Source organism: Electrophorus electricus, chromosome 23 (genome assembly GCF_041902795.1).
Source record: "Electrophorus electricus isolate QZ-2024a chromosome 23, ASM4190279v1, whole genome shotgun sequence".
NCBI lineage: Eukaryota > Metazoa > Chordata > Actinopteri > Gymnotiformes > Gymnotidae > Electrophorus > Electrophorus electricus.
In genome coordinates, this window is record NC_137519.1 from 8,830,059 (window position 1) to 8,857,057 (window position 26,999).

The following is a 26,999-nucleotide window of genomic DNA, read 5'->3' on the forward strand; positions in this document are numbered from 1 at the left end:
TGATTTTCCAACGACAGTATTTTATTGGTGATCACCAGGTTTACCCTTTTACAACAAACTTGTAGATAATCTACATTTAGAGAAATCTTAAGATATTGCACATAAATTAAGTAAGGAAAAAACAAAAAATGCAAAAATAATTAAAACAATGGTATGAGGAAACTGAACAAAAAAAGTACAGAGTCTCTCCTTTGAAACACTGCACAGAGAAAGTAATGGGCTATATGTGGCATTGAGACACTTAGCATTTAAATATATATCTTTAAAATAGTACTTCATTTAATATCATTATCAGCTAGAACATACAAGTTAAAATTTAAGATCACATGCAGAAACTAGCTAGGCTGAAGTGAATGCAATATTTGAACGACTGGATCCAGCCATGATGAGCAGGAAATGCAGAATCCAACTAAATGATATTTTTGCACAGCACACTGCTGTTTTCATCTTTTTTTTTTTTTTTTTTTTTGCTCATTTTCTCTAGCTTGAGTTTAGTTGCTAATAAAAACAAACACTTACAAACCTCAAATATAAAATATAATCAGTGATTTGGTCACTCAGTCTGGCAGTCAGGTACGTTTGTGTATTTGAATAGTGGTTTTGTGTAGTCTGCTTAACATTTGCTGCCTTTGTCAGATTTATTGTAAGTCAGACCAGTTTGTTTAGGTCCATGTTGTACTAAAGGATGATTAGATATACTATGTTAGTGGAGTGCACCTCCTCTTAGCACTTCAAAGTAACAGCAGCTCAAAAGTTCCCGCTCATTGTAAACATTTAAGTAATAATCCAGACACCTTCTCTGAACTAAACTAACAGGACCCAGCTGTTTGGACTCCATGGGACTTTTCAGAAATGAATACATTTGTCTAATAAATAATTAACAGTACAAAGAAATCAGGAAAAAAACCAAAGAAAAGCAAAAAAGCATATTTGGCTTTGCAAAATAAAACTTTTGCCTTATAAAAATGTAGCAGTCTGGCTAAGCTCCCAACAAGATCATACAATGTGACAATCAGAAATTAAAAGGTAATTCTAGAACACATGGACAGGAGCACAGAAGCACCCATGTGGCATTTCACAATGGAAAAAACTATGGGAGAGAAATGGTGATGCAGCAAATCAGAGGGGGAGTGGCTTACAGAGGGTTCTGTTTTACATCTCACCAATGTTTAACTGATTAATTCTGAGATAGGCCATTAAAGTTTCACATCAAAGCATTTTTCTCAGCCTTTTTTCTCTTTTGCTTCTTCAGCAATATACATGCATGCATTTCATACATGGCTAAATTTTTTAATCTCATATTTTACATTCTGACAACAACCTAATTGTACAGCAACCACCACATCAGTTGATTACTTGATCAGATTTTGTTTACTTCATATGCAAATAGGGTTGAAAATATGCAAATAAGCAATTCTTTCAGCCTTGTTAAAGTCTGGGGACAATTTCACTTGTTAGGAGAAATGTTTACAGTCCCTTTGATCAATGCTGAGTAATGAAGACATCAAAAAACAAACATTGTTCTAAAGGCAAATGTTATCTTAAACACTACTATACTTTATTTCCAGATGTTCTATATATATCCTCATTTAGTACTGAGTTGAACTACAACGAGAGACAAACACAAGCCCTAGCAAAGACATTTACGTTGTTGCTATGACACCATGTGCTTTTTACTGTCCCAACAAACTAAATGAAATTCTGCAACTGCCAAGTCATTGGAAAAGACTCCTCATTTCTTCCACTCTCAAGCTCATACACGCTTACGCAGGTTTTTCCCATGCACACTCTCTATAAAGTATCTCACGCTATAATGGTCATAAGTCAAATGTTCAGCATTTAGAATAATTTTCTATTACTCATTCCTTTGGCTTTGACTCAGTCTCATGCTGTTTCCACCTCCATCAAGTTAATATTTTTCTCAGCCATATTTACAGTGTACTAAGTTAAAAGAAAGGATTTAAAACACTATAAAGTGCAGCTGAATTTAATGAGAATTTTCTGCAATTGGAAAACATTTAAAAATACAAATAAAATAATAATGACAGCACTTCGCTCTCTGTAAAACCTAAAAAATAATGATTCAAAATAACAATCGCCTCTGTTAATGTACACCTCATACAGCATGTTAAATGTTAATCAGTAAACACTGACTGAACCTAATCATACATCTAAACCATATTCTTCACTTTTACTCATCAGACAAAAAAACTATACATCAGACAAAACTTATACTATTTCTTTCTTGGTCTGTGAGGTCCTCTGGATTTGATTAAAGGTATGTAGGCATAAACAAATTAATTCAAGCTCCCTAAAAGCAGGTGCCTGATAAAGCACTGTTATTAGAACACATGGAACACATTTACATTGGAGATATCTTAGACACCACGGCTATTGCGCATTGTTATTTGCTAAGCAAACCACTGACTTGTACTGTATTTCCAACCACAGTCAAAACAGAAACATACTAAACTACTGACCTCATGGCACCTGAATACTGGTAATTATGCTGCTTCTGTCAAAACTATGAAAGACTGGATGGCATCAGTTTGTGAAGGGCTGGTATCTTGATAAAAACCCAATTGCATGTGTACCATGTGTACATGTGTGGCTTAGCATGGGTGGGTGGGAGCGTAGGCATGAGAGAGAGGGTATGAGAAAGAGAGAGAAAAACAAAGACCATATATGTAGGTCAAAAGCTGCACGCAGAAGGATAGAAGAATGATGCCTTCGTAAATCACAGAGGAATAAACCTATTCAAACAATGGGAGAAAATCATCCAAACCAATTGCTGTATTCAAGTGAAATGCTATAGGTTCCAACAGAAAAAAAGAGGTATACTTGTGCTTTGATAAATCTAATTGTAAATAAAGGGGTGGTGTTAACGTACTATTAGTGACATCACTCAGCATGCAATTAAAATGGTAACTGCGAATAACATGAAATGCAATCAAATGGACCAAAAGATTGCCAGTGTATTCCTTAATTCACAAACCAAGACTTAAAGGGAAAAACTTGAAAATTTTCAAAAGTCAAAGGCACATCCTCCTGGTGTGTTTCTGAAGAATAACATGATCTGTAAATCAGTAAATTGTTAAAACAAGGACCGTTTTTACACAAACAGGGAATATTGAATATTTGAATGGGTCAGAATGTAATCAAAGAGCTTGGGGCTTGTTACTCTGAATAAACCACAGATAGCACTATAACAGACCATTTGAGAGTAAAAGTGTGAACCTGGTAGGCCACGCCAGACTTAAAACTCAATCTTGCAAGCAGGGAATGACTCATCTTGCATCACGACTGTGCTACTGCTGGCCAGCACCATGATGTTCAACTCCTGCTGCTTCTCATGGGTCTGCTGGTACCACTCCCTCATCACCTCTGTGTCATGGGTAGGGATCAGTGTCACCTAAAAATAGAGCAGAGTGACATTTTTAAGTACATTTTAGGTAGTAATGGAGTGATATGGAATTTCAGCGCATGGAAGTAGCTGTCAACATATTTAAATATTCCTTATATGACAGTATTATCAGCCATGTAGCTATGCAAATGCCCAATTAGAGTCTTCTTCATCTTCATTACTAGGATTTACTATCTAGTAACTAGTAAGGTGCTACCTGAAGATTGGACCCCCACTGTGCCTTTCCCTCCAGCAACGCGTCCAGGACAACACGGCTTGGCTCTCCATTGCTGGAGTCATTTCCACTCACTACATAATAGGCAGATCGCACACGTTTGAAGAACTCCTGGTCGACATTTTTAGCACTGCAGTGGTTTGGAATGTAGGCCAGGTCCACATAGATGGGGGGACCAGGGGGCACAGTGGAACTGGATTTTGCTGAGCTTGGACCTGTTGGAAACAACTGCTTCATTAAAATGCACCACAATACTCTATGAGCTACAATTCATTTACTGGAACCTTAGCTGTATGCTGCCTAGAGTACTATACAATAAACACATTGCAATGCAATTACAGACAAAAATCTGTTTTACTCATCTACTTTACTTATCAAATGCAAATATCAAGTATATATAAAAGCACATACCTGAAATGCTTTTAATTCCATTGCCAAGTCCTCTGCCAGTGTTGTGACTTGACCTGGACAGATCATCTTCTGTGTCTTTCTTTTTCAGTGACGTGGTCCGAGGAGAAGAGTCCTTTGAGGGGGACCGCTTGTGTCTGGCATCGGCTTTCCTGGCTGGAGACTTTGACTTGCTTGATTTACGCAAACCCTTTGTCTTCGGGTCTTTCTTTTGAGATTTGTCAGTAAGGCTGGAAAGGGCCTCAGGGTCTACCATACACACATCAGGATGCGGTGGGTAAGGCGCTGGGTCCATCATCGGTGAGGGCAGTGGATCATGGTTTTTCTCTGAAGACCTGGATGAGTAGTGCTTCCCACCATAGGCTCCAGATGATTTATCCATGGGGAGGTAATCGGCATCCTCGTCAGATTCCACATTTCCTTCTGCTGTGTTGGAAGGCGGAACATCAGAATCCGTCTGCGAGGGCAGCGATTCACTGACAGATGTTGGGGGTGTATCCTCTCCTACCAGGCCAAACCCTGCAGCCATGGCTCCAGAGAGGTGTTGTGATTCACTGTCCTCCCTGTGAGAACGACATTGAGGCTGGTTGTGGGATCTGGTCTTGCCTGATGGCTGCTGCTGTTCCACGTCCTGGCTTCTTTCTTCCTCTTCATCCTCATCACTGGAGAAATGGTGAAGGCATGGGTTGATAAATGATGGCGACATGTCTCCCTTCCTCTGTTTGTACTCAGAGGATGAGTAACCAGGGGATGCTGAAGACGAGAAGGGGCTGGCACCCATACACAAATCAGGCGGCTGATCTACATCATCAGGCTTTCTCTGGTCCTCCTTATAGCAGGAAGAAGAGAAGGATTTATCTGCAGAAGTGAGAGAAAGAGGACGAGGCGGGTGCTCGGGCTCCGTTTCCTCTTCTTCCTCATACTCATCCTCATGGCGGTAGTGAGGAGGTGAAGCTCCTGGGTACATGCCTCTTTGCTGCTGCATCTCCCATTCAAATGGACTCCTTAACTTGCATGGTTCAAATTCCTCACTTTTCACTTCAGATTTTGACAGGCTTGACGTTACCTTGGTGGCTCTATCAACAGCCTCTGGTGCCGCCAATGTGCCAACTGCTGCAGGGCTATCAGGTTTAATTGGCTGTGGAACTGAAGAAGTATATGTAAGCACACCTGGAAGTTTGGCTACCTTGCTGGCAGATGAGTCCACTGCGAGGTTTTCAGTCAAAGAAAACAGATCTTTCTTGTCTGCTTGGGGGGTGAATGGAGATCTTTGGTATTGCAGTTTGTCCTGTTCGGTTTCACACATGTAGTCCTCTTCCTCTTCACTGCTCTCAGTGTCTTCATTATATTGTTTTTTTGTTACACCAGCACAAGGTGTCAATGCAGCACCCAACAAATCTTTTGTTATGAAGTCCTTCTCTACAGATTGGGATAGACTGTAAGGTCCAGAAGCACCGTATTCCGACCGCAAACCCGACTCATCGCCCCACTCTGGTTTGTAGAAGCATGCCCCTTGGGGCCCCTTGTCCAAGGCACCACTCACAGAGCTGCCAAGTTCTTTCTTGTCATCTGCCGTGGCAATTGACTGAACAGGGAAGGGTTTGATCTCCTCAAAAGGTGACACCGGTGAAAACCTGGCAAGGCTGGAGGTGGACTCAGCTGTGGTGGCAGCAGGAGTGAGCTTTTCTGACACCTCCAGATACTCATCTTTAACCAGCCCACTGGAACTTGAGAACGGTGAATCCATTACTAGGGAGTGCTCGTCTTTAAAGGAGGAGTACTCATATCCAGCACTGGCAGGGGTCTCTAGCTCATCTCCAAACTGGCGGCTGGTGGAGAGTGATGCAGAAGCAGAGGAAGAGTGGCTATAGGAAGAAGAGGAAGAGTATGCTGTAACTGATGTAGTAGCATAGCCGAAACCCGGTGAGACAGAATCTCCAGGCTTTTTAGCCAAGATATCTGGTGTTTTTTGCTTCTCGAACTCAAGATCTTTGTTGTCATGGTGATCCTGATCTTCTTTTGATTTTGCAGAAAGGGGTAAGTAAGGCCGATCATAGACATTGTCTTTCTTGGATTTGTCCTCAAATTGACTAGATGAGAAAGAATCTTTCTCCTCACCATAAGAATATTCATATCCAGAGGCATATTCTGTCATCTGCCTGCCAGATGGTAATGAGGAGGTGTCACCTTTAGTCATTTTGACTGGCTCTTCTAGGGTTTTGTGACCGATTGTGGGTTCTGATGAATCAGAAGTTGGGGGTTTACCATAACTGTCAGGGCCAAGGTTGTAGTCCTGTGAGATATTCTCCTTAAAGTCAGAAGGCAATACACTGGTGGTGGTACCACTGAATGAGGTTAATTCTTTCTCCAGTCTGTCTTTGGCACCCCTCTCCACACCACTGTCACTAACCCGTCTTGTGTACATGTCATTGTCATCATCATCCTCGTCTTCATCCTCGTATTCTTCTTCATCAGCCTCCTCTCCATGTGCCAACATTTTCAAGTCTCCCACTGTTGCTCCTTTTACATCACTCAAAGATTGAGTCACGGTGGAACTGCTGCTCTTTGCAGAGTAACCTGAAGCAATGAGGTCATCTAGATAATCACTTAATGGAGCAGCACTAATTTCTGTCTTTGCACTGACAGTAGGCTTATCAACATTAACAGAAAAGGGGTCTCTTTCTGGTGAGAAAGAATGTAAGTATTTTTCTTGTTCAACTTTAGTTAGTTTGTCTGTAGGTTTTTCTTCTAAACTGTCATGCCCATACAGGGTTTTTGTTTCATTGTTTGATGATGAAGACGCTTCCTTGAGATGAGATTCTTCAAAATCTGATGTCTTTGTAGTTTCCATAAACATAAATGTGGAATCTTTTTCCTCTGATTCCTTCAGGAAACCATAATTTTCATCAAATTTGTCACTAAAGTCCTTTGGTAAATTGGGGGAGTATGAATCAACTGAACTAGATTTACTATCATATACATCAGAATATGTAAAACATTTTCCTACATAAGGTGTATCTTGTCTCACTTCCCGCATATACTCTTCCTTATGACCTTTTTCATGCTCAGGGAAAGTGTATAAGTCAAAGTGTACACTTTTATCACCATCTTTGGAGGTCACTGTTGTGTCATCTCTCTCCAAGAAAGACACATCCTTTTTGCCTTGACCTACTGACCCTGGATCTGACTTGCCCTGAGGCATTTTTACACTGGAGAAAGTGCAATCTTCAGCCTCACTCTCTTCCTCCTCTTCAGAGCTGAGCATCTGGGATTTGTGCTCTTTATCTAAGTAGGTCATGCCTTCTTGTTTATCATCCTTATCCACTCTCTCTTTTTCTTTTACAAACAGTCCCTCCTCTTTTAGGGGCTGTGGGGGCTCAGAACAGTCATCCTCATCAAGGAATGTGCTTTCTCTTTCTTCTTTGTATTTAGTTTTACTGGAAGTCTTGAAATCCCCCTTTCCATAATAATCATCTTCCTCTTCCTCATCTTCCTCCTCTTCTTCTTCCTCTTCCTCTTCTTCACCTGAGTCATCAAATGTTGCCCGTGTGCTTGAGAGGCAACTTTTGAAAGGGTCACTTTCAGCCTCCAATATTTTCACAGAGCTCGTCTTTTTATTAGCGTCACCTAATGCCACTTCTTCATATTTTGTAAAAGTTTCAGTGTCACTTGTGATCTTCTCCATTTTATCCTCTTTCTCCATAGGTAAGAATTTCTGTACCTTCTCCTCAGTAGGGGAGTAGCTACTGCTAGTAGGGCCTGACTGTGTAGGTGAAGCCACCCTCATTGTGCTCAACGTGCTATCATCTGGACTTAGGCTCCTCTCTTCCAGTTCTAAAGCACTGCTCCTCTCTCGTGTGCTAGAGAAGTAAGTTGTAGAGGATAGAGGTTTCTCAACATTTTCAGTTTTGGGCTCAAGCTGAGAAAGTGATGACACTTCTTCATCCTTCACTTGTGAGACAGCAGGTGTTACAGGGGAGGGAAAAGTTCCCATTGAGGAAGAGGATTTATCGAAGGCTTGTTCTTTGCCTTGCATTGCAGCAGATGCGTAACCTTCATGGAGTTTTCCGAGAGGCATGTCAACATTGGGTGTCTGATCTTCATCCTCTTCCTCATCTTCCTCATCATCTTCATGTGCCTGAGCACTGGTCTTACTGGTACTTTCCAGCTCTGGAACAATGGGTTGATATTCTTCTGATGGAGGTGACTTGAAGCATTTGTCTTCTTCTAAAGATGATGTTGGAGAGATTGTGCCAGCTGAATGTAAGTACTCTCTTCCTTCTGTTTGATTGGATGATGGTACACTGTTGACAGTGTCCAACACTAAGGAGGTTTTCCCTGTTTCCTCAGTAGGAGGTGCTGTCACAGATGCAATAGAGTGATCTTCAGTAACAGATGTTGTGAAAGAGGATAATTTATCATACTCTGTAATGGACGTGGCTGAAGATATATGTTCCTCTTCAGCTAAAGGTGCTGCAATAATATTTGTAGTAAAACCTAAAACTGGCTCTTGACCCACACTACTTCCCTTTGCAGTAAAATCGGATCCAACTGAAATGGCTGGAGGTTTCATTTCTTTCACACCATGGACAGAGTCGAAAGTGCCAGGTTCATCGGGGACAGAAACATCATAAGAGCCAACATCATAGCTGAGATGAGGGATCCTGTCCTCGGTCTCTTCATGGATCTCCTCATCAGAAATGGTCTGTTCAGTCTCTGAGTATCCAGGAATGGTCTCATCTTGGATGAAGGAGACATGCTCGGTGGCACCAGCAGGTTTGACAAATTTATTGTCACTCTGCTTGCCGTCCCAGTCCTTACCAAGTTTTTCCTTTTTGGCCTCCTCTGATTTGTATTTCAGCTCTTCTGTACGAATTATGTCCTCTGCTTCCTCCAACTCGGCTTTCTCAATAACATCTTCCTCTTCACTGTCACACTTTTTAATTTTTTTTTCAAAATCCTCTTCTTCCTCCTTCATGTCCTGCCACTTTTTGTCATCCACTTTTCCTATGATGTCTGAAATTGTATCAATCTTTGTATCTTTGTTGCATTCCTCCTCATAGTCAAAATCTGTAGAAGCACCTTCTTCAAATTTCTCTCCTTCTTTTGTCAGGGATATAGTCTTTCCTCCATATGGTTGCTTTTCTTCATGAGAGGATTCCATCTTGATGTCTGTAGTGATTACGCCTTCATCAACAGGAGACTCAATATGAATAACTTTTGTGTCTGGAGATGTTGCGGACTGAAGATTTGTGAGTATTCTGCTTTCTGTAGCTGCTGAAAGTTCCTCTTGTCTCAATATTTCAAAATCCTTTGAAAGATCCTCTGGAGAGGACACCAGGGATCTGTCATTTTCCTGTTTCTCTTTTGAGACTTGTTGAGCAGCAGGTCTGTTTTCTTGTTCTTTGACTGCTTTAGTTTTTTCTGTCTTAGGCTTTGCTTGAACCTTTGCTTTGGTCAGGGTCTTTCTGACCTCAGGTGTGAAGGGCTTTAAGTCAGGTTTGGTAATTTTCCTGAACTCTGGCCTACTTACCTCTGTCTTCTTATCCTTATCGTCCTTCATTTTGGATTCTTTATTGTCGTCTTTCTTAACTGATTCCTGCTTTTTCACGTCTTTCTTTTCTTTCTTAATTTCCTTCTTTTCTTTATCTTTCTTTTCTTCCATTTTTGCTATCTTTTCCTTTATATGTTTTTTAGGAGATTTCTCTTTCAGCAATTTCTTTTTCTCTAGCTTTGCTGTATCAGTTGCATCTGCACTAGCTTTCACTGGTTTGGGAGTTTTAATAATCTCCTTCAACTTCTTTGGCTTCTTTTCAACTTTGTTCTCCTTTACTGAGTCACTCTTTGATTCAATATCCTCGTTTGCCTCTCTCTTGCTTGCTTTAGTAGTGGCATGCATTTTCGGCGAAGATTTTAGGCTCTCTCTGCTGTCAGTTCTTGGTTTAAGTTTGGTTTGTTTGATCGCTGGAGGGGGAGCTCCGAATGATATGTCTTTCTGAGTAGCGACTGGATAGCGTAAGAAGTCAAGATGCCGCAGCTTTTCTAGTCCCTCTAAAATTTTATTCTGTGGAGCATTTCCAGGAAACAGCACCCTCACAATTTTTTCTTTGGGGCTGGCAGGAACCCAGACAACAAGGGCTGTTATGGATGTGAGGTATGGTACAGAAATTTCTCCTTCTTTACCATTGGCCATGATGATGCCAGTCTTAGCCTTGCTGTTACCTGCCCACTTCTGCATGAAGAACTGCATCTCCTTACTTTCTTTGATGGGGTTTAGAATGTACATGTCTAGCTTGCCAACACCCAGCTTGTGAAAAAGCGTGACAGGATCGATTGTGTTGCTAACAACTCGATAAAGAGGCTCTGGTCTTATGCCTAGTTTGCTCAGGTACTGCAAGGTCAGAGAGGCCTCCTCAATGCTCCTTTTCACTTTCAGAGTTGATTCTGACATCTTCAGCTTGTCTGGGACATTGAAAAACACCACACCGAGCTCTGGAGAAATCAGGTTTTTCATCCATTCTCCATATGCATTTGAGCCATGAGACTGGTCCTCCTCTTGCTCCGCAATTTTCCTCTGCAACAGGCCATTTATCCCGGGCAAATTGTCTGCTCCAATGTGGGTAAGAAGAACAGAATCTATCCGATCCAAGTGTCGCACCAGCTTCCAAAAGCAAGACTTCCGGTCTGAACCACCATCAATCAAAATGTTGAAGCCATTGACAGCAAACAGGGCTGAGTCACCCCTGCTTCCAGGGAAGATGTAGCAGCAGGGCTTGGACAGCTTCAAGAACCCCCCTGAGGCGGGAGGCTCCAGCAGCTCAAAGGGGGAGGGGACGTCCACAGTCTCTGAGACATACTCTGTAAACTCTGCCACTCCTTCCATCTCAGGCAGTACAGGGTCAGGGTTCAGACTGTAGTCCAGCACACAGTGCTCCTGATTCAGCCCCTGGGAGCTCCAGGCCCCCTCTCCCGCACAGCACACTGTCAGACTCACTCGCTCGTCTGGACTTGACTGGATCAGGAAGTCTTTAATCTACAAAAAAGGGAAAAGTGGAATCCATTAAATTTTTATTATTTATCTATATTTTTAATAATTTAGCATACTCTACTATGCATGTTCATGTAAAATTCTGAATAACAGATTTAGTGGTATCACATTATATGCTTACTCTTTGACTTGTAATGATGTCAGTGAATTTCTTCAAGCCAAACACACCACTTTGTAAAAGAATGTCACCACCTTGTTCAGTGCTCTGACCACTTAGGACCAGTAACTTTTGTTTAGCTGAGTCACAGAGTAGAGTTCTGATCTGATTGAGAGAGAAAAAAGGATATGTATTGTTTTTTTTCATCCAGGTATCTGAAAGTTAACATCCTGTTAAACCATCTATAAAATAAAAATTATACCATTGTACCTCTATTGCAATATTGTCCTCACATGGATTCACTAACACAACTGTCTCAAGGACATCACTCTTGTATTGCAGAATTCTTTGTCCTGCACAAGAAAAAATATGAAACTTAATACAATTGTAAAAAAAGACATTTCATTGAAGAGAAAGGATATAAAATATAGGGTGGAGGACATCTGTTGACATCAAGTACCTTATGCAGGAAAGCAGGCATATTAAAGCCATGACTGTTTATTCTTTTGATAGTGAAAATTATTAGGAAAAGTCAAGAGGTTGTGTATGTATATGTCACTTTTACATACGCAGTTTGTATTGGAGATGGGAAAATCTTCACTAATCCCAGAAAAAAAGATCTCTTAAATTCCATGCAGCCAAAACAACATTGCAAAGCTCTTGCAAGAGAATCTATTGGCTGTTGCCATGGAGACAGTGAGCTAGCAATTGCCGCTAGCTGCGTTACACTGACCCAGTCTTGGAGCTGTGCGACGCATTGCAGCATTTCTGCGAGAGGGAAGGGCAAAAAGCCCCTCCCTTCTGTTGCATATGAAAATGCAAAGCAATGCACTAGAACAGGAGCCTCATGCAGAGAATTTCAGGTAGCACATCATGCTATATTAGGCACAAATCTCTCATTGGGCTGAGTAAAGGCAACAGGAATATAACAGCTTGTTTCATAGGTGATTTCCACTGCAGTCAGGGAGGTGCAGTGCTGGGACCTAAATAACACACACAGATGATTTGCTAGGACTTTTTCTCACTCTTTAGGCAGCCTAAGACACACATGTATGTCTGATGCATCTGTTAAAACTTGCATAATTAACATTTTAGCACAAAAAATGTTGCTGGGTAAAACTGCACAATGTAAGCATGGGTAAAGTATACTTTTCTTTATCCAAAGAAAATAAATGCCATTTTCAATGGAGCAGATAAGAAAGAATAAAAGAGTACCGCCAATATTAGAAAGAACCCCATTTTCTTGCATTAAAATTACTCTGTATACAAATAATGATTTACTGTGTACCCCACTGAGGACAAGAGGCCACTTTCTCATGCCACAGTCAGTAACTGCCTGTAAGATCAGTGTAGTACAGAAAAACAGGCAACATTATTATTATTTTTTTTTACAATACATAGGTATTTCACTGCATCGTTTTTGGTCAGAAGTTCTTTTCCAAATGAGATCCCTTGAGGGAGGACCGGTATAACAGAAAATGGGCTAAAGGATTTCCTGAGTAATCTAGGCTCACTGTTTTAAGAACATTTTTTTTGAAATACAGAAAGTCTAGGGGTTATTTGTCAACATGACCTTCAAATGTGTTTCCAGAGAGAAAATGGAGACATTGATTTTGAAATGAGAAAAGAAACAGCGTGGTCCCCGGTGACTCTGCACATTTAGACTGACATGCAGGGCCTCATGCTTCACAAAGTCACTTTACAGCAGGATGGTCTCTGATAATGCAGAGCCTAACCGGGGATTAACATGAGGCCCTGCATGAGGATGTAGGTGCTTTAGTTCTAATTCTAAATTGAAATGTTTCTGCTTGCACAAATAAAACTTACATGCTTGCATGAAACTTGGGCAGCAGAATTAATTCCTTCCTCCTAGATGTTATCCTTAATACAGAGCACTGCCTTCCAGATTGACCATACAGGCCTGAAGACCTACATGTAAGAGCAATGTGATACATATACCCCACAGCATAAAACCATTTCTGCACAGTGGATTACTGCATAGGATTACATAATGCATATGGATTGGCAGTAAACCTAGAGTCTGCGTCACTTAAACTTCTGCTCCACTACATGCTTTCTCAAGTGTATGGTATAGAAGGAAAAGGACTCCTTGGGAAAAAGGTGGGTTATGAACAGCACAGCAGCCAAGTCACTGCACTAAACCGTTTGAAGTAAATTTGCACTGTGCTATTTGTAATTCCCTGGTGAGAGAAACCGTGCTATTAAAAGAGGAGGATAATGTCTTTTTGATTCCAAATAAATACTAAAACATCCTTGGACCTGGTGTGAAGTTACTGACAAATATGAAATGACACATTTCACCTATTTAGGCCATATTTATCAGAATTTAGGTTAGATTACCTGCCATGGATATGAATTTTCAAGTAATTTATTCAATTCCAGTTCTGCTTTGTGATTAAATGATAGCAATGGTTAGCCAGAGAAGTCTGACAGTTACTGTAGTTACTGTCATATTGTCATCTGTATAACTGTCTTATAAGCCTGCCACTTCCTGCATGTCTGGGTGCTTGATCTAAATTTCTCCTCTAATATTATCAGGATTGAATTCCACAGACCAATCAATACTTTGGAAATATCTTTCATCTGTTTGGGAAGAACACCTAATCTTCTTTAGAAGGCCCAACAAACACTACATAATTCATTCTAACAGTCAACAAACTGTGAAACCATTATATATTTATTTACATTTTAAAATTTGTGTTAGCAACAATGAGTGACACCTTAAACCACAAATGCAAGGTTAAATCCTTCTCAGTCAATGCACTGAGGTGAAAACATGCCAATATTATCTACTATTTAAGTATTAAGGCATCACAGCATTGTTCTATCTTTAGCTAAGTTGCTTTCAAGAAAAAAATTAAGAAAACCTCTCGGTTTCTTACAGCTATTAGTGGCTTAAATATATAGTTTATAGATGATGGAATTTTGTAGACAGAGATTTATTTTAAATCAATTGTGGATTTATGTCTTCTTAAGTATTGGAGCTACATGGCTCACACTGCTAACATGCAATGTAAGCTTTTTTTTTAAACAATGGACTAGTTTTCTTTCTACACACAAGCAAGTTTTCCAAACATGGCCTGAAGGTGCTCATTGTGTCCACTGTACATCTCCTGTGATTCTTTCATATTTCTAAACAAGAACCTCACCACTGAATACACAAAAAGGACCTATTATGTAATTTTGCAGTTTATGTCATCATATTCTGGCATAGCAGCTGGTCAATAAAAACAGGTTCTTAGTATAATCAGACAGTGCTTGAAATAATTTTCTTTTAACTAAAATGTTCCATTTGCAGGAAACAAAAATAATGAACATAAGCTTTCATAACATGTAATATAAGATTTTAGTGTTTTTTCAGATATGGATCTGTTCTAAGGGAATTGCTCAATTTTAATCATCGTAAAAAATGAACAATATCTTTCACAACTTCTAATAGTAGCTTCAGTACTTCCCCAAACCAAATTATGGACTCTGGCTTAATTTTTGGATCACTTTTGAGATCAGAAAAATACACAATGTATTTCTTTAACTTTGAGATTAGAGAAAAAAACACCATGAGTTTCTTTAACATGACTGATTGCTATGACAACATTTGAATCATCCATAAACAGAACAGACAATAGTTGCAGTAAAAATAAATGTTCTCTCTCAAGGCACTTTAACATCAGTTCATCTGCTTCGTCTCCATCACCACAGTCTTCCACAGCAGATAGAAAGAAGAGAGCAGGAGATATGAAGGAGTACAGACCAGTGCGCCCCAGTTTTACACAGTTATCTATAGATGGTGAATTACTGGACACAGGTAACATCCGTCTTTTATCTTGTTAAGGCCTCTTAATCACATCCATAGCAATGAAATTCTGACCAATGTCCAGGAACAATCCAAAAGTACTGTAATGGGTTTAGGTCGATGAAATGGCTTTTTAACAAGAAAGCTGAGATCAGAACCCAGCTAACAACTGAAAAAACAGTATATAATCTCTGTTTCTTATGCTTATTTTTAATGTAATGGATCCATTATAACCAACAAGCAAATGAATGTTGAGTGATACTCTTAACTGTGCTAATGGTGCTTTCAAGCACAATAAATGACTAACCAGAACAAGCTACTTCAAGTACAAGGGGGCTGTAACTGGCACATGATATGCCCACACTCAGTACTGTTTGTAAGGCTAGCCACCAGATGCTGGTACTCTTTTCTTTTCTAATATTCAGTGAGAGTGTTCAGATAAGAGAAACTACACTACTAATACCTTAATTGTCATATTAGGAGTATTTGTTTATTAAGAGTGCTCAGTGTACACAACTCAGGAACTCCAGGAGTTTGCCTGAAACGGTACTCATATGGGACGGCATCTTTCTGACCAGCGCATCTGAGTTAATTAGACCACACTGCCAAAGCATCCCAAAAAGTCTACATATATTTGAATTTGTGATTTATTTATTACCTATTTACTGCTATGCCCCATGCAATTTATCCTGAGCCCAATTAAAGAGAATTCTAGTTGAATGCGCGCAGCTGGATTTGCAAAGACGGCCTGCAGCCTAGTCCATATTAGTGAATGCCAGGCGAAAATAAACTGGGTCAGCTGTGCAAAGCTCAGGAGAAATTCGCTGTTAATAAACGACAGTGTTACGAGACGAGGCTCCCTGAATGAACAGGTAGGCGCTTGTGACTTTAATTTCTACTAAAGGTAAACCCTGTAACCTTCAATAAGAGATTCAAGGAGATCGATAAAAAATGTTTTACCAATAAACGTAAGGTAATTCATTCATAAAACACGCAATTTCAGTCCGTCTCCATGAACAAACATTCGTCTATTCTGAAAACAACAGCTTTCAATAGCAGGTAGCCTCACAACAGATCGTTTGTCGCTTCTAGACTAGGCTATAGACATTTTCCCACTGGTTAAAATCTGTACACAACGAAATCATGCATTGTCACGATAGCAACCAAATTAACATTACTGTCACAGCAAGCGTTAAACAGAACCTGTAAGTGACCGTCTGCCCCTAACCACCAGCTAATAAACAACCCCGAGAAGAAAATAATTAAACACACAACCAATGCCGAGTAAGGCATTTGCAAAGTGGGTACCAGAATTATAAAATCCCAAGCGAGACTGGATGAATTATTTTGCTGTATGTATGCTAATTTAAACAGCTTTCCAATGCAAGCCACTTAACTGTCAACATAATATAGGTTAACATGTTTACGACTTACCACCGCTGACGCTGATAATGTGTCTCACGGGCTGAACGCGCTCACACGCGCGTTCATGTGACAGGCATGTGGGCGGGGCCTCCGTGTGTGGACAGACACACTACGAATGAACGTGGACCCTGAATACTGACAACTTAAATGTACAACTTGTGTCTGGAGCGTCAGATGTCCACGGAAATATAAGTTATGTACGTTTGCTTTGTTATACCCCATTATGTATCAGTGAACATAAACGTTAAAACAACATTTATTGGCACCATAAATCCAAGAGCGCATTTGGGGGGGATAACAAAGCCCCCCTCACTTGAAGAATTGACTCATATACGTAATATTCCTCTATCTTATATATTACATTAGGTACTGCCAGTTTCAATCAATAATGTATATTTTTACAATAGTCATTGTGAAAGAAAATAGCAAATGCTGGCAGCTACACAGTCACTGTATCACACTCCAAGCTGAGGTGCTGGCAAATGGAGGGTGGGGGTGGGACATAATGAAGTTCCTGAAATTCAGTTATGGCTTTTGGTTTTGGTGTGCCACCCCAAGATTATTAGTATCCTTATATAGCCCCCCATCAAATATAAATAAAAGTCACATAAATGTACCCAGTTCACATTAACTATAAATGGAATGTCATATTACTGTGTTCATTAGTCAGTATTTTCAAGTTCAGCTACCCAGCAAGTACATGTGGAAAGTGTCCAACTGTGTAAAGTTTGATTTCTGCCTGTTCACCTAATGTTAATGCTGCATACTGTGATTATAACAGACTGATGAACTCTTGATGTGACCTGGATAAAGATTGGCCTGCATTGGTTACGCTTTTGACCCAAATAGTTTTTTTGTTTAATGGATCATATGAATGCACTGATCCATCAAAAATTCCACATACCACTTATCTGTGTATAGGTTGATCAGAATGCCCATGGCATCTACATATTTTTGCCTTTCATGATATGAGCATTGCAAAGAGCAATATCATGATAACAATTTACAAATGATAGGCTATATTGCCAGCCCTGCCTAATCTTTCATGTGTCTGGTAAAATGCTAAGAAGACTTATCCTTCTCAAACACAACAAGGTTCCAATAAACCTGTGACAGAGAATTATCTCTGGAGCATTGTCTTACCGAGATGCCTTTGTGTGACTGCCCTCTCCCTGAGGTCAATAAAGTCAAAGATATTGACATAAGGTCAAGGGAGCAGATGGTGTCTTAGTTGTCAATAAACTCAAGAACCTCTCTCAAACCTACAGCTCTATAGCAGTTCACAGCTTGGGAGGGGTGAGTACCTTAGATTCCCCTCCTTTCAGCCACTTCTTGCCCTGGTTCACCTTTATTTAATGTGTAATCATATCTCAAGCCCTCCTGATGAAACCTCACACCTCTTATTGATTGACTCAGTGGGTAACTAAGGCCTGGAAGTGAATATATTCTCTTCCAGTACTCTTGCATATAAACGTCCCAGACATACTGTTTTTGCAGTCAATCCTATTGAAACAATGCATATAAGTACAAGATCCTTCTGTTGTGTCATGCTGAGATCCTGGACTGTGGTTCACCAAGCAGATGTCATTAGAGTCTATACTGATGTATTAAAAAAGATAGGATCTCACAGTTGTCTAGCCCAGCAGCTGCTGGGTGGGACTGCCCAAACCTGGCTGAGTAGCTATGCTCCAACAGAACTCTTTCTCAGTTACAGAATGGCACTAACAAACTAGAGGACAACTAGATTAGATTTATGGTAACTAGATGTAGAGTATTCAGCCAGAGAGTTTTCAATCAGCATGGAAAACAGTAATTCTACATTCTGAGCATGTCATAGTCCTGACACATAATCAGGTTCAAGGACTGTGCCTTAATGTCAATGCAAAAGATATTCAAATTTAGCATGGACAAAAATACTCCTCACATACCCTGGGAACTTCTTAGGCTATTGCATCTGTCAGATCTCACCTAAAATGGCATTATTATATGATTATAATTAGCCCCGCAGACAAATCCATGACAACTGTTCCACGCAGCAGTCTGACTGCCACACCCTCGTTGCCAGACAGGCCGTCCCCCCTTCAGAAATGACCTCAGCCATTTCATAGCTGCCACTTCCTTAAACAAGCCCCCCAGTGGCCATAAAAATGGTGTGTATTACTGTGATTACATTCAGAGTTAGTCCACATTAGCTGTGCATTACTATATATGCCGAGATTTCCAAATGTTATCTGATCCACTGTACTTAAAACACACATCTCCTTATTCATTCCCTCTCTGTTGCATCAGACTTTGTTTTTATGCTACAAATCCCCTCAGCAATGACAGGCAGAACATGGGAACAGCATCAGTTATGCTTGCCCTTGGCAGTGGTGGGTGACCCAGCTTTCTGCACACTAATGCAGCTCTTTCTCTGCATATCTTTGGGTCAGCGTTGGGGCATGGGCTCAGGTTTCAGTGTGGGCGCGGAACTCTCTCCCACGATCGATGGCACCATCACTCAACCTAGTGACGCCAAAAGTCTTGCACTAAAGCTTTGTGTTCATGTGCACAGTGCAGGCATATAAAGCACCACTATAACTAACCCATTATGAATTATTGATCATCTCCTAAAAACAATTACACACACACACATCCTTACACAGAAGACAGCCTCGAAGTTAAAGCTTTGCTTGTGAGCTTCGCTTGTGTCTCAGACATGAGATTTTGCATTTTGGGTTATTGGTAAGGTGAGATGTTCACAAGTCTGCAGCTTGTCACACAGCTCCAGTTTCACTTGTACTTGTGAAAATTGGCTTTAAATCACTGTTGCACACCTTGAAAGCTATTCATAGACTTAAGGCCTTGAGATAATGACATTACTCGCTCCCACTCTCCTTCTCTCCCCACCCCCCGGCAATGGCTTTATTGACTATGCCCAGAAATGTGGTGCATGTATATTGCATCTTCTACATGATTGCCTTTTAATGTGATCAGAAAAAATATCATGTTAAAAAAGCAGCTTATTTACCAATTATAATAATAGCGAGCGCTGATTTCTGTTCTGATAACCACCAAACCATTGTGTATGAATTACACACCTATACAAACACCCTTGAATGTGTCTCTGTGAGGAGGGAGCTGCATGGATGTCTCCCTCTACAGGGGTCGTCGTTCTTCTCACTGCCCTGTTGATGTCCTCCTATAGACTGACTACATTAGGTGCTGAACCCTTCCGAAGCTGCCCATGCAGCTGTCCCCTGGCAGTCTCCCGGTCCGAATGCTGCGACACTCAAATGAAAGGAGTGCAGCACGTCAGCAAAACGACGACCAAGCCTGCATCAGTCAGGACAGCGTTGCTGCGAGAGTGACTGTTGCCATAAGTGATGGTGGCAGTCATTAACTTGTGGTTAGTTGCTAAAAGAACATAATTAATTGGGCAACTTCACAGGCACCTGAGCCCCAAGAGGAAATTCCAGCCTCCCCGTCCATTCTCAGTGAAAATAAAGAGACGGGCATGACTATCCATGAGCCTAGTCACACGTATAATACACAAAACCACAGTCTATATTTGCCACAAAGAGATCACAGTACAGCAGTCCAAACATATACATGATCATATTACATCTCTAATACATGTATAAGTATAGAAATCCAAGGCCATTTGTTCCTTCCTTTAGATTCTTGGCAACTCATAAAAATATTTGTCCTCTAATCGTATGTACTGTTCAGTGATTCTGCGGAAAAACATCCAATCTGAGCCACAATGTGTGACTATCAGTTCAACTCTGGAGGGTGCCTTTCCTAATCTTTGCTGCCTTGGTGTGGTCCTAGCCGTGCTCTGCTGCGAGCCTCCCAGTGCCCACTTGGCATTGACCGGTCTGCTGGCAGAGCTAGCCCTTGCCTCCCCGAGCCACGTTCCTCTGTCCTGCTCCTGAAGGGAGCTGGGAGTTAGTGCTGAGGTGCAGGTCTCCCCGCCCCCCACCTGGGTGATGTTGGCTCGACTTCAGACGTTAGACAGTTAGCTCTGTGAGGGCGGCAGTCTCACGTGTGAATAGTGCTAATTCAGATGGAGCCGAGAAAACCTCTCATTCCCTGCTGTTAAATGTGTACATGAAAGCAACGCCATGTTTGACAAAGGGCGTCTCACTGTAAGTCCTAACAATATGGAAAATATGATACTGTGATATGTGCTTTTAAGACTTGTTAATTCAGTGGTACGTAGGGATGTGAAATGTTATTTTAAATGATATTCCTGTTTCGGAAAAGCATTAGGTCAGCCTGATGGGTTTTGCTGCTCGGGTGTTAAGATCCAGTCAGCCATAATGACATTGCATTCTAGAAAGCCTGATCAGTATTCTGGGCATAGTGGCAGGAGAGCAGACGAGTCCTAGCGAGCATGCTCCGAGCGCCCGCTTCACCTTCCCTGGCTGGCACAGGGTGACACAGGGTGATTTTCTCAAAGACCGGCACAGAGTTACTCCTGAGCACTTGAGCAGAGGCACCTTATCCCATATGGTGAGAGTGTACCATGCACTCTTCTTGAAGACATGCAAGATTTTCTTGTTATCTCTCTCTCCCGTCTCTTTCTCTCACCAGATACCCCACCTCCTCTTTCTCTCTCTCTCTCCCCCTTCCCTATGGGGCTTATGCTAAAATAACAGCCTGCCAATCTGCAAGTGTGATGTGTTCATTAGTTAGACTGGGTGACAGCATCCATCTTGATGGGAAAACACAGACTAAACATTCTGCCTTTCAGTTTCAGTTCCCGGGAGTGTCAGCTATGGAGGCATGCATGCTCGGCAGGGAAACTGTGTATATTCCCTTCCAGAAAAAGACATCACATTATACAGTGCCTGCTTTAAAGATTAATGTTCAACTGGACTTAACCGTGCCTAATTACTCCGTCAGTTTGAGTATTCAGCATTTGATGTACTGTATTGTATCTAAATGTATATGTGACATTTCTACATAAGTGAGATGAAGTCAGAAATGAAACATTCCAATAACGAGAATTCTATCAGGAAAGAAAGTTTTAACAAAATGCTCTTCATTAATTACACTTCATTATGATTACATATACCTATGTTTTTGAACGTAGTGAGTTTCATCACTTTGAGGTTTTTCTTGGTTTAGTGTGTTTGGTGTGTTGTATTAGGTGAAACCACTCCTGTGAATTAAGCCCCCACCATTTGTACTTCCCAGTGGTGTGCACAGGAGGAGGTCTGCAGAAGCCCTTTGCTCTCCAAATGAATAGTACCCTTAAATGGGATCTTTAAAAGGTAATATTCTGCTGCACAAAATGTAAAACGTAAAATTACTCAAGAGGGCAGATACAGTTTGGCTGTGTGTTCATAATTTCCAAAAACACACAAAAATATCAGTCACATCATGCTGCTGGTAATTGTGCTGCTAATCTTTTTTCTGACACTTTCAGCTTTCAGCTGATCTGCTTCACAATGCGAGAGAGACTGAGCTAACGTATCACTTTTTTGTTGTTGTGCATATGACAATAAAATTGTTATTGTCATGACCAAAGTTTCCTGTCTATCTAGCTGAGCGAATTGCAAACCGAGTTTTTATGCATGGTTTTTTGAACACTACTGGAAATGCCCCTCACAATGCCCTTCTGATACACCTTAGCACACACCCTTGTCTGTGCAAGCCACTGGTACTCCCCTTTCTACAGCAAGTCTTTCAACAACACTTTCGCATAAACGCATGTCTTTGTGCAAATGGCCATAAATGGAGAGCTTTGTATTGCGAGTTGTGTCAGAGGCAGGGACTGTGCCCAGGAAACCTTGCCAGGCAGAATTAGGAGAACAGTAGAACATGCAGAGGGATAGCCAACCTATTGAATTGGTTCTCTGCTAGCAATGCCCGAATGGTGGCGCATCAGCAAGAGGTGAGCGGGGCCTTTGTATTCCATCGACACCTACAAACCTTCCGGGGGAAGCCTACAGTGAGCAGCTTCGTGTTACTATCAAAGCACAATGTGGAACTAAATAAAGAAATTAGATCTAGGCATGACGTGGCATTCCTTCAAGAATGTGTCAAAGCTGATGTTCTCTGAACTAGACTGCTCAGTGCCAAGATAGCCAAACAAACCCAAATGCAGCAATGTGTGAAATCATCATGAGCCGATTTTTTGTCAAACGTCAGCAATCACAGCTGAGATGAGCAGCACCCCCGTTTCAAGATATTGTTGGAAAATGTTTTACCATGTCTCAGTGTGATTATGTCCACTCCATGTTTAACCTTTCGAATGCCAGTGTGCTATGTATACTTCTCAGTTATTACCTCAGTATGAGGGCCACCCATTCACTTTTCTATTTGGAGTTTAGTCAATTGGTAATACCCTTTGAGCCAGGCCTTTTGGGGTCAGCCTGTGTCCGTAGGGATCTGTATGGTAACAACTGGCTGATTCTCCATGGATACCTTTCCCAGCTACAATGTCAGAGCCCCTCCATCAAAAAGAGCTACTCTCTGGCTTTAAATCCTTACAGCACTTAGTGCTGCAGGTCCATTAAGCTTTGTTATCGCTTTATTTCCTGAGCCTTCTAATTTTACCCATGTACGATCTGCAGTGTAATGTTATTGTAAGCAAGTACAGAACGATGTCATCTGTTGCTGTGACAACTCATAAACATACCCCGCATAACTATATAACCTGCTTTAATTCACATAATTTCCTTTGAAACCTTTTATGCAGAGCCTCCCACACTTTAATGTACTTGTTTGTTTACTAAATAACTTTTTTACTCTTACCAAATGGTGTTATCCTTATGCTGAATTAAAGTCATTGTAAACAACTGTTTGTAGTTAAAGACTATCTTAATGTTTGTGGGCAGAATGCTGAAAAGAACATCCAGAGTGCCTGAACATTGCTTCTAGTAGAGAATCTAGCCCAGCGGAGGGGACTATGATTGATTTGATCACTCAAAGCCCTTCACTCCTGTACCCCTACCAGCCTTATAGGCTTCAGTGTGTACTGACAGACCTTCACACAGGCTGCATTAATTCATAAAGAGAAGAGAGAAAGAGACAAGTGGAGTGAGAGGTGACAAGGTATGGAAGTTAAGGACAAGGAGCATCGTTACTGTTATTTATGAGGGGGGGTGGATAAGTGGAGGTGAGAGGAATGCATTATTCATTCGTGGCAGCAGGGTTGGAGGTGCTGTCAAAAGCTATAGGAGAATGGCAGGCTGTATGCTAAGAGGCAAGCGGCATTATAGAAATACCATGATGGTAAAACTCCAAACTACATATAAGATAGAATATATAACATAGAAATAACATGATGGACATAATGGTTGGACATTATTAAAGGGCTAAAACAAGACACTAGACAGGGAAAATATGTGTGTCTGTATGTCTGTCTGCGCACTTGTGCACATGTGTGTATTAACATTTGTGTTGATGATGTTATGTCACACTGTGAAAGCAGCAAATTCAGATTTTTAATGCTTTAGCCCTTACACCTTCATATCTGCTGATGGTTGCAATGTTTGTTGCAGTGTAGCACAGTGCAGAGTCAGGTTTATGTGCTCTGTAATTAATGGGGTTAATAGCAAATGGTGACATGTGAGACAGAAACAGTGAATGTTCATGGCAGAAGCATGCTGGTGGCAAAGCTGTCAACACACTACTCATACTGCACTAAAAATACCATGCAAAAAAGTCTGCCCTATTTTTAAAATTACCTTTCTTAAATCATATTTGCATATGACTGGATTATATTCTGAATAATTTAACCCAATATTTCACCTAACAAATAACTAAAGTGAAATAATAGTAAAGAAGTCCAAATTATAATTCTCAGTAGAATAAAAAACCGAAGCAACTCCAAAACCTAAAATGCATGATTCATTGTACACTTAGATTTTCTAGGTTTCCTACACAAAGAAATCAATACATCAGCCATGCTGACTTACATCATAATACAGTGTAGATAAAAGAGCCACATCGATACGCCCACTTCCAACCAGATCTTAGGCTTATGTCACTGACCTTTCACCTCTGACGAGAATTGGGCAGAATGCTTGGTCTCGAAGAGCCGCAACTCTTGGTTCAGGTCACAAACCTTTAGATCTATTGCCCACGAACGGATGCCTGCATGATACCACACAGATGACAGCTCGTGGTTTAGATGCGGAGTGTTAGCTGCATATCAGATGACCCCACTTTATGCCTTATATTGCAGATAAAATAGTATTTCTAATATTGTTTTACAGTTCAAACAATGAAACACAAATGCATACAACTGTAAAGTTGAAACACGCAAAGTTTTTACTGTTGTGACAAGACATTAAGACAATAAAACATTATCTCACTCTCTTATTATTTATTTTATACAACATACAATTACACTCTCGCATGCAACACACACACACACACACACACACACACACACACAAAGCAAAAAAAGAATGATCATCCGTAAACAGCGAACACGTGTCGCACCAAAACACAGTAAACTGACTATTATTAGATTTTCCAAGAGTTAAATAGTTTACGAGCTGATAGACACTGCTGGCATTTTACCGGGCATATTAAACCAATGCCTGCAATAAAGTCTTTCTTCCTGACACAAGACTAAGCAATTGTAAACAAAGCGCTTTTATATTTGCACTGCAAATCATGTCTTTATTGATGCTGCATTTTAAAAATATAGTTTAAACAGTTTTAAATAAGGCTATGCATATTTTCCATCTCCAGTAATCTAAATATACCAAATGTTTGACTATAACGTGGTGGTAAATAAAGTTGCCAGGCTACAATGAACGAATGGAATTCATCATTCCTGATTATTATTCTGCCTGGTCTAAATCATATGAGAAATGTATAATTGGATCATCATTGTGCTGAAATATGACTGATAGTTTAGCAAACAACAACTCGGTGAACTCACCCTGTTTAATATGTTCTTTTACTTTATTGAGCTGATGGTCCGTTGAAATTTCCCCGATTACAATAAGCATATAATATCTCATATGACAGAAATGTGGCCCGACACACTGCTGCTGTCCAAGGTGCTGAATAAACTCCCGACGCTCCTTAGGAAACAGCTGCACGCTCTTCTCCTCGCCCACTACAGAAAGAGCATCTCCTACTGGCATTTCCATGGCAACAGCACCACGAACCGACGGAGGAGTCTCTTCCATTTCCATGACAACTGCATCCACTAGCTCCCTACATGGGACAGGGCTGGAGGAGGACCAATAGGAGTGGCTCGGCAAAGAGGCGCTATGATTGGCTCTCTGACTATATGGCTATTTGATGTAAGCAAATATTTTTCTGCCCGGTTCATATTGCAGATTATCTATCTGTTTCAGTTTCTTGTTTATTGAATGACATTATATATGATTCAAAAGTTTTGATTTGCAATTAAGATTTAAAAACTGATGAGCCTGGCAGTTTTTTCTGCTGCGGTTAACAGAAGGAAACGATGAAAATTAAACTTAATAAGATGTTTAATATAACTGACTGTGCCAGGAGACGATTTCGCAGAACCCAGCTGCCAACACGTGCCCTGCTTTGGGAATTGCATCAACAGAGCTCTTTGTTTGTGACGACTTTTGAGATGAGCAATGGGATTAATAGTTTTTATAGCGTTGCGTTATTTAAAACTCATAAATGGATGGAAATTGGCTCCTACTCCCAATAAACAAAAACTGTTAAGCCATGTAATTTCATGATTATTAATGTTTACACATTACTTCAGGATACGTCATGAAACAATAAGGAGAGCGGATAGGACTAAATTCGATACCAAATTAATTTAAGGTGATTATTCCCAAGTCGCATAGTCAACCACATTACTTAAATATTAAGCTTGTCCAAACTGGTCTTTGGGTTACCATAAAAAGTATAAAAATAAAATAAAAACAAAAACAAAAAAACAGACAAATAAATAAAAGAATATATTCATAAATAATATGTAGATATAATTTATAATATGCTCAGAGCTGTTCATAGAGGTTACGTTATCATCTGAGATCACACTATACTTGGATCTTGAAGCTGTCTGGGTGTGGGTATCACAGGATATTTTAACTCGGTACAGGCCCCTTTATGTTGGTGGACCTGTACAACCTAAATATCCTTACCACCAGAGAACAACTGAGGATACGTAGTTATCTACTGCCCCCTGCCGGACGTCTGGAACTATGTCTAAGTAAGGTCTTACACTGGCAGTATCTCACCATGTCTACAGATGAGACGTATCTGTGGCTATGAAAAGTGATGGATTTATATGGCAATAAATATTAATAATAAATGTAACGCTAACATGATACTTCACTGAACGAGTGTTTGCTTCTTTGTTTAAATGTAGGTTTAGATTTGTATTCCATTCTTAAGTCTTTAGGAGTTGAAGGCAGTTCTTTCCTTGTACCTCTGTTTGTCTGTACTAGGTCTTCAGCTCATCTTCGCATCTTCTTAGACATAGAATTGTTCAAGTTATTGTCGAAATACAGAGTAAAAAAAATCAGAAGGCGGTCCATTTCTACCTTATTAGTCTACTATTTGTAGACAAAAAAGACACACGAGCTGCCTCGCGTTGCAGTGTAATCGGAGCCCCAGTAAGAA

The 26,999-nt window shown here is 40.5% G+C and overlaps 1 protein-coding gene across 3 annotated transcripts; it reads right to left on the bottom strand.

Annotated features, from left to right (window-relative positions):
* On the bottom strand, positions 1 to 25,763 carry map1aa (microtubule-associated protein 1Aa). Of its 3 annotated transcripts, XM_027007368.3 has the most exons (7): positions 25,321 to 25,625; positions 24,420 to 24,521; positions 11,462 to 11,544; positions 11,216 to 11,356; positions 4,050 to 11,079; positions 3,621 to 3,853; positions 1 to 3,412 (listed from the first exon to the last, which is right to left on the bottom strand). In XM_027007368.3, the coding sequence occupies exons 1-7, from the start codon at positions 25,577 to 25,579 to the stop codon at positions 3,257 to 3,259; spliced, it is 8,004 nt and encodes a 2,667-aa protein (XP_026863169.3). In that variant the 5' UTR covers positions 25,580 to 25,625; the 3' UTR covers positions 1 to 3,256. The 3 variants fall into 3 exon arrangements, with proteins under 3 accessions (XP_026863169.3, XP_081562308.1, XP_035376704.2); XM_081706182.1 differs by lacking the exon at positions 3,621 to 3,853 and having other exon boundaries at positions 25,321 to 25,763; XM_035520811.2 differs by lacking the exons at positions 24,420 to 24,521; positions 25,321 to 25,625 and adding an exon at positions 16,440 to 16,480.
* Between the last annotated feature and the right edge of the window lie 1,236 nt (positions 25,764 to 26,999).

Excerpts from the sequence above, each read along its gene's own strand:
- map1aa (XM_027007368.3), bottom strand. The coding sequence starts at position 25,579 with ATGGAAATGGAAGAGACTCCTCCGTCGGTTCGTGGTGCTGTTGCCATG. Across the intron at positions 24,522-25,320 it reads AAAAGAACATATTAAACAGG|GCATCCGTTCGTGGGCAATA; the intron begins GTGAGTTCACCG and ends GGTATCATGCAG. Across the intron at positions 3,413-3,620 it reads AGTGGGGGTCCAATCTTCAG|GTGACACTGATCCCTACCCA; the intron begins GTAGCACCTTAC and ends CTCTATTTTTAG.